Source organism: Onychomys torridus, chromosome 3, assembly GCF_903995425.1.
Source record: "Onychomys torridus chromosome 3, mOncTor1.1, whole genome shotgun sequence".
Lineage (NCBI taxonomy): Eukaryota > Metazoa > Chordata > Mammalia > Rodentia > Cricetidae > Onychomys > Onychomys torridus.
The window spans coordinates 93,255,550-93,263,454 of NC_050445.1; the positions used below are offsets into that span (position 1 = coordinate 93,255,550).

Sequence of the window (7,905 nt, forward strand, 5' to 3'; positions counted from 1 at the left end):
ACAATAACTTTCAAGGACTAGAAGTTTGCATTACATTGTTACATGAGTTGCATAGGTACAATACCTTGAACAAGAATAGAAATGTGTGCTAGTATGTTCTAACAAAAATAACCTTAAATTTGTATCAATATACAAAAATCCATATCAATGTAAATTTAAAACTAGTAGTTCCTTTTTTTTGGTTTAAACATAGATTCAATAAAGTACCCTTTTATCATATTTCTATTCTATCTCCCCCTTTTTTGAGTAAAATTATTTGTGTACTAGAGGCAGCAATTTGTCCTTCTGCTGCATGTTTTATCCAAGTACTGTGCTAGAAAGTGGAAAAATGTACCAGAGTATAAAAAACAAACAAACAAACAAAAAGCAAGACAAAGACTCTTGGTTCATCAAAATGCATTCTACAGTAGACTGTGGAGCAGTGTCCTGTTAAATGAGTGATATACTGTTGATGGGAGAAAAAGTCAGGGTGAATGTTAAGGAATGTTAAATATGCTAGATGAGGGCTGGAAGTATGAAGTACGGTGATGAGGGTGTGCTCATCAAAGAGGTAGAGAGAGAATAGTATGATAATCAGAATGAAAGAGATTTCAGAGATTTCATGATGAAGTGTATCAGCATGTCAGTGTGCAGCTATTGAAAGGGGGTGGACCCCTAGAGGTTGCTGGTCATTGAGGGTAAGAGGTTTTGGCATGCAGCTTTTTCTGTTTGGTTTGCCTTCCAACTGCTATTAGGTACATGACTTGCTCTAACACATGCTTCCTATAATGGCTCTGAACCATAGGCAAAAATAGCAGAGGTAGTTGATTATGAACCAGGACAGCCAAAATCATGAAAAAATAAACCTTTTTTCTTTGTAAGTTGATTACCTCAAGTAATTTGTTATAATAATATAAAGTTGCTTAATACATACTGTATTACAGCAAGGACATTTAACAGACCTGCTCAAGTGTTAACAAAAAGTTCATGGAGGAGTATCATTCTGCTTGCCTGTATTTCAGGGAAAATGTAGGGTTGTACAGGTATTTACAGAGGAAAAAAAGAGATTTGTAGTTGCCTAGTGTGAGTCTTTGCAAAGCAAGAAAAGGCCACATAAAAGGCACATGGGAATGGACGACGAAGGCATATACAGAAGGGTGATTTTTTTCAAGTGACTATGGGATATAAATTGGTCAGGGATATAGTAGATACAATGAGGCTGTAAACACTATAGGTACTGTTATATTTAGGAAGTATTGTCATGGGTTACCATATGAGTAATCTAGTAGCAGAAAGATATGTGGGGAGGTAGAAATTCTCATTAGAAAATATGAGAATTAATTATGTGTTTCCATAGGGAATACTAAAATAAAACATGACATCCATATTGCATAACACTGGGAAGATAATTAAAAGTTACATAGCTATGTTCCTTAATAATGGAGAAATACAAGGGACAACACTAGATGGGCAGGGGAATCCAATTTATGTGAGAACATAGGCCTAGACAATTGAAATGGGCATATGTGTATGAAACTGGGCATCAATAGTATGAGGTGCTTTACAGTCAGTGGACAAGCTGGAAGCTCTGTGATGGGACCCAAATCTCCAAACCCCATCAGCACCACCATCTCACATGCAGCATTAGGTTCTCTGCATTGTCGTTGAAGGAATGGATGAGTCACTTCTGCTTCATTCTCTATATTTCTCTCTGGTAAGAGGTTTAAGACATTGTATTTGTTTGCTGCTCATAAAATTAAAACAAAAGAACCAACTCAAAAATTAAGAAAAATAGTGTCACAGTCATTGATCTGGCATCTTGAATTAAAGTGAGTCATCTACGATTGCAGTGCATTAAATTCTGAATATTACGTAAATCTATTTTAAGTAAGACAATTCATTACTACTTTTCAGTAGATGCACAAAGTTGTGCTATATTCTTCCTTGCTTACAGACTAATTCAGGAAGCTTGTTTTGAAATGAAGACCATGACAACTTCTCTAGAATTCCACAGTGTATCTTCCTGAAGCTGTCACTGTGGAAGGTACAGTAAGTGCTCACAGAGTTAAATATGAAGCAAGGAACATCTGCTGGTTATGGCTGAGCCCAAACTTGAGAGAGCTTCGGTGTGACTTCCTCTCTAATGCACTTTGTTTCATGCTCTCCAGTGTTGGTTTCCTGGTTTGCTTTCCTCCCTTTACTGTTTGATTCTCGTGGATAGATATGAAGGAACAAGTTTTATAGCAACATAAAATTAGGCATAGAGAAAACATTTTTTAACCAATTTTAAAAACAGGTATTGCCGGGCGGTGGTGGTGCACACCTTTAATCCCAGCACTCGGGCGGCAGAGCCAGGACGATCTTTGTGATTTCGAGGCCAGACTGGGCTACCAAGTGAGTTCCAGGAAAGACCCAAAGCTACACAGAGAAACCCTGTCTCAACCCCCCCCCCCCAAAAAAAAAATATCAGGTATCAAGAAAATCATTTTGTTTAGAAACAAAATGTAAGCTTTGAATGTGAGAAAATAAGAAAAGTGCCATGAGTGGCACTTGCCACGTTCATCACGCCAAGGTCTGCCTGACTAGGAAAAACTGCAAGAGAAGGATGTCCCCGAGGGACCCCACAAGGTGAAAAAGCCCAGTGTCCTGTCACACAAAGGATAGGAAAGGCAGGATTTAGAAACTCAACTTTCTTCCAAGATTACAGAATTGAAGCAGAGAACATTCGCCCTCTGCTGGGCTGTTTTGGAAGAACGTGAAGAAATGTTGAGAACAAGAATTGGAGAAGCAGGTCGTCTTCCTCCCTTGCCGTGGGGTTTTCACTTGGACACCTGTGACTCGGCCCTGCTGATAGCAAGATGTCTTCAGGGAATGCAAAAATTGGGCATCCTGCCCCCAACTTCGAAGCCACAGCTGTTATGCCTGATGGACAGTTCAAAGATATCAGCCTAAGTAAATACAAAGGAAAATATGTCGTGTTCTTCTTTTATCCTCTTGATTTTACTTTTGTGTGCCCCACTGAGATCATTGCTTTCAGTGATAGGGCAGAAGAATTTAAGAAACTCAGCTGCCAAGTGATTGGAGCTTCTGTGGATTCTCACTTCTGTCATCTGGCATGGATTAATACACCCAAGAAACAAGGAGGATTGGGGCCCATGAACATTCCTTTGGTATCAGATCACAAGCATTCCATTGCTCAAGATTATGGAGTCTTAAAGGCTGATGAAGGTATATCTTTCAGGGGCCTCTTTATTATTGATGATAAAGGTATCCTTCGAAAGATCACTATAAATGATCTTCCTGTTGGCCGCTCTGTGGATGAGATTCTGAGACTAGTGCAGGCCTTCTAGTACACTGACAAGCATGGTGAAATGTGCCCTGCTGGCTGGAAATCTGGCAGTGATACCATCAAGCCTGATGTCCAAAAGAGCAAAGAATATTTCTCTAAGCAGAAGTGAGCACTGGGCCATTTTTCTGCATTAGTCAGCCAGAAGAAAATTTCTTGTACTCTATTTGTGCTTAAACAAAATGTGGTGTGATTCAAGACATCCCTTTCCTACAGTACTGGGGGCAGTTAGCCTTTCTTCCACTATCAGGAATAGCCAGAGGTGTGTTGTGTGTTGCAGAAATCAACCTGTTGTTCTTTTTTTAGTATCTATTAAACCTGATCTCTGAGATTCATTAAAAAAAAAAAAGGAATTGGAGAAGCCACAGTTACAGGAGTTACTGCTCAGATTATTGCCCTTCGCTGGTGTATTCAATACAAGATTTTTATCTACATACACACACACACACACACACACACACACACACACACACACACACACACAGGGAGAGTAGACGAACAGAAGAGAGAATGACAAAACACTCACTCAGTGAAATAGAATACATTTTACACTGTTGTTAGAAATCTGGAATTTAGTGCAACGTGTATGACTCAAATTTGTCCATTTTATTTTTCATTTCTAATCTGAAAATTGCCACCAACATAGAAACCATTTAATATCAAGTGTACTTTAGTACCAAAATGACACTGGTCATTGTATATAAATTATATGATATATATATATATAATTTTATATATAAAGTTTATGTAATTTATATATAAATTATACATATATGTATAACATTTATATAAAATTACTAACACTTTGTTGGATGATTGAGCATTGTGTGCTACCAAAGTTAATTATGGTTTGAAGTTTTAATAAGATTTCCCTAATCTTAAATGATTAATCATTAACATTAAGCGACTAAGGCCTCCTAAGAAGTAAAAATGTGCAATTAAGCTTACCTTTATTATTTGAAGGGTTAAATGTTCATGGAAATTATAAGCATGCTTAAAAGAAACAAATACAGAAGTATGTTAGTGTCAGAGGGAGTGGAAACTCAGCAACCAAGGTCAGTTGTCCCCCAGTGTTCTCAGAATAAGAGTTATGAGAAATGGGTTCTTTGCCTTTATTAAAGTGACTCATTGCTTGATTCTTAAAAACACCCTCCCTGAGTCTCTCCTTTTCCTGTGAGACACAAGGGAATCACACATGCTAAGCTCTCCTGAGAATTCTTTCATGCACATAAGCTAGTGGGTCCTTGAGGCTTTCTAGGAAATGTCTGGAGTAGAAATGTTAACACTAAGAGTAGCCTTCCAATATCATTGTCATGTGGCTTTTCCTGTGAGGACTGGAACAAATACATATTTGCACACATAGAGCCAACAGCAGACCAAACAAATCATTTTACCTATGGAGCCCATGAGTTTACCAGAGTCCCTTACTGGAGCGCAAGTAAAAGGATGCCCACAGAAGTACAAGTGATTCAAAGTCAGCTTTATCATTAAAAATCCCACCTCAGTATGGTTGGTGACTCATAAGACCTGCATCTTTGGAGCTCGCTGCCCATACTGCAGACAGCCCATCATAGAGTTGCTTCCCCCTGGTTACTGTTTGCTGCTTCTGTGACATTGCAGAGAGGCTTTCTGAGTCTAGGAGCCTTTCCTTCCTTCAGGAGGCAGTATTTCTTTATGGAGGAAACAAATACAGAACTCCATTGCTCACACAGAATGTGTTCTCTAAGTATTTGGAAAATAGAAAATTTGTGGATGGAGCAGATATTAGGATGTACTTTAAAGTGCTCATTTCCTCCTAAAATGTTTTAAATCTATCACATTTTTTCCCATGTTCGTGCCATCACACAAACTTCTCATGTCTACAGCCTGGACTGTGGTTATGCCTGTCTAACAAGGCTTTCTCTTTCTAGTCATGACCCCTTCAACCTATTCCAGGATCTTTGGAGAAAGATACAAGGGTGTGGTGGGAATTTTCTCTGCCAATGATCTTGGAATATCTGGCTCTATAGAGGCATGATTTTTTTTTTTCTGGGTACAAGATTGCTTAAAATTGAGGAGGGGTGCATGCTCTCTCTGTCTTTTGAGGTAGTCGGAGACCAGTAGGCTGCTTCCATTCACCCCTGTGGGCTGAACAGGTCTTACTTACTATGTAGTCCTGGAACTCACTATGTATACAAACTCATAAAGAGCCACCTACCTCTGCCTCTCAAGTGCACCTGGGTTTAAAAGTACCTGTCAATATGCCTAGCCTATGCAAAATTCTTAATGCCAAGCATATGTATAGGATACTCCTTCCTTCATATCTTTCCAACGATGTTTATTCAGTTGCTGATGAAAGCTTGTCAATAATGATGCCATTTTGATTCTCAGAAGTGTGTGTGTGCGTGCGTGTGTGTGTGTGTGTGTGTGTGTTTGAGAGAGAGAGAGAGAGAGAGAGAGAGAGAGAGAGAGAGAGAGAGAGAGAGGTTTCTGTGTACACATGTATATGTAGATAGACTCGTCTGTGTTGGGCCTATGAAGTCCTGGTATTAATGATGGATTATCTTTCTCCTTCAAGTTCAATCTTATTTTTTGAAAAGCATCTTTTTCTGAACCTGCAGTAAATAATTTTGACTAGAATGATTGATTGCTGAATTTCTTGTGTCTACCTACTTCCATTCCCCAGCATTGAGATTACAATAAGGGCCTCCGTGCCTAGCTGTCCAAGTAGGAGCTGAGGATCCAGACTGAGGTGTATATGCTTATGCGGCAAGAATTTTACCCACTGAACCATCTCTCCAGACCTAGTTCTCACAGTTTTTCCACTAAAAATAGTTTTCCTTTTAACTCCTGAATTCCTAGCTCTGTAAAATCAGTCATTTTCTTTTAATCCAGCTTAGCTGTATTTCTCTCAATTACACACATTTTTTACTGATACTGATTTTTAAATTAGTTATTCAAAACTTTTATGTAGTATATTATTTAATGTTATATAAAGCCCTGTTTTAAAGTCTTCTGTTGTTATAGAAAAATATCAGCCAGGCGGTGGTGGTGCACACCTTTAATCCCAGCACTCAGGAGGCAGAGGCAGGCGGATCTCTGTGAGTTCGAGGCCAGCCTGGTCTACAGAGTGAGTTCCAGGAAAGGCGCAAAGCTACACAGAGAAACCCTGTCTCCAAAAACAAAAACAAAAAATATCAAATATTTTAATTAACTGAGTAAAGGAATGCATTTTCTCAATCAAAGGCAAAATATTCTTTTAGTTGGAGACTCTTTGGAAGTTACTGATGCTTAAACCACAGATGCGATGACAGATTTGCTTCCTACTTTGTATGTAGCTTCTCCTGTGACACATTCTTCTTGTAAGGAGAGAGCAAAGTGGGAATTAATAAAAATGCAGCTGCAGAAAGAAATTATAGTCGGGGAAAGAAATAGCATTGTTTATCAAGAGATTGTTAGGAAAAGAAACCAGGACGAGTGAGCAAAGACGTAATGGCAATAAGGCAGGGCAACAGCTATAGCCAAAGAGGAGTGAATGTCATGCTTTGAACTCCAGCCAGCTGTAAGGAGGAACAGGAAGGTAAACGCTGGTGGAAACCTGTGGAGGAACTGGAGCAGAGCGTGGCAAAGCCTACGACAAGTCTGATGTGTGACAAGGCTTCAGAGTACTGATGACCCAGGGTTCACTGCTACAAGGCGGGGCTGGTGGATCCATTGGAATTGATATTTGCCTCTGAGAAAAGCACTAGCCCACATCCAGTAGTTTTCATCATTCTTTGGGTATATTAAGACAGACAAAGTAGGGTTCGTGGGACGAATCCATTAGAGAAAAATGCACTGGTCAGTTTTAATGGCTCCTAGGAATACTTATTCTTGAACAAGTTCAAAAGACCCATGCTTGTGTCTATTACAAAAGGGGTGGGAGGAAAGGTACCAGCAGTGCTCTCCTGGAGCCTGCATGAATTGAAGAGTCTGGAGCCCTGCATGCATATCCACACATCACAGAGTGCCAGCAACTGTTGAGAACTATCTTGGGCTGATACATCTCCAGGGGTGTGATATGAGCCAGCTCTGCCTCAGCCTTCTTCACACATCTCATGGTAAGGTCATACTCCATTTAGCTTAGCCATAAGGTCCTTGTTTCTTTCAAGTTCTATACACAAGTGACATCCAAAATGGGAATCTGACCATAATACCTCTAAAGCCATTATCAGTTTCCAGCAGGATAAACTCTGGGTTTTTAACAGAACAGAGGTACTTCTGATGCTGGACTCTCTATGACTCACTTTCAACCTATGACTTTCCCTCTCCAATATATACAAATGATCAAAATTTACTGGGATGTTAATTAGGATTTCAGATTCCAAGGTCATTTCTTCACCAATTCCTGGGGAAGTAGCTAGACCTTTTTGATACTTTATTATCATAGTGTGCTAAGGCTACAGTGACAACTCCCACATGTGTGGCTTGAAACAAAACAGTATTCTCTCACAGCTCTGAATTCTAGAGCTCAATCCAGAGCTCATGGACATCAGAGCCTTCTTCTCGTAAAGTTCTTGAGAAGCCTCTTCCTTGACTCTTCTTGTGTTTTTTGCTGGAGC

General features: G+C 39.5%; 1 protein-coding gene across 1 annotated transcript; it reads left to right on the plus strand.

The window, feature by feature from the left end:
• The first annotated feature begins 2,817 nt into the window (after positions 1–2,817).
• Positions 2,818–3,413, plus strand: LOC118580586 (peroxiredoxin-1-like). Its single transcript, XM_036182405.1, has one exon. It carries the CDS (start codon positions 2,838–2,840, stop codon positions 3,327–3,329), a length of 492 nt encoding a protein of 163 aa, XP_036038298.1. The 5' UTR covers positions 2,818–2,837; the 3' UTR covers positions 3,330–3,413.
• Positions 3,414–7,905: the final 4,492 nt, after the last annotated feature.

Bases quoted from the DNA above. Each gene is read 5' to 3' on its own strand.
- LOC118580586 (XM_036182405.1), top strand. From the start codon at position 2,838: ATGTCTTCAGGGAATGCAAAAATTGGGCATCCTGCCCCCAACTTCGAA.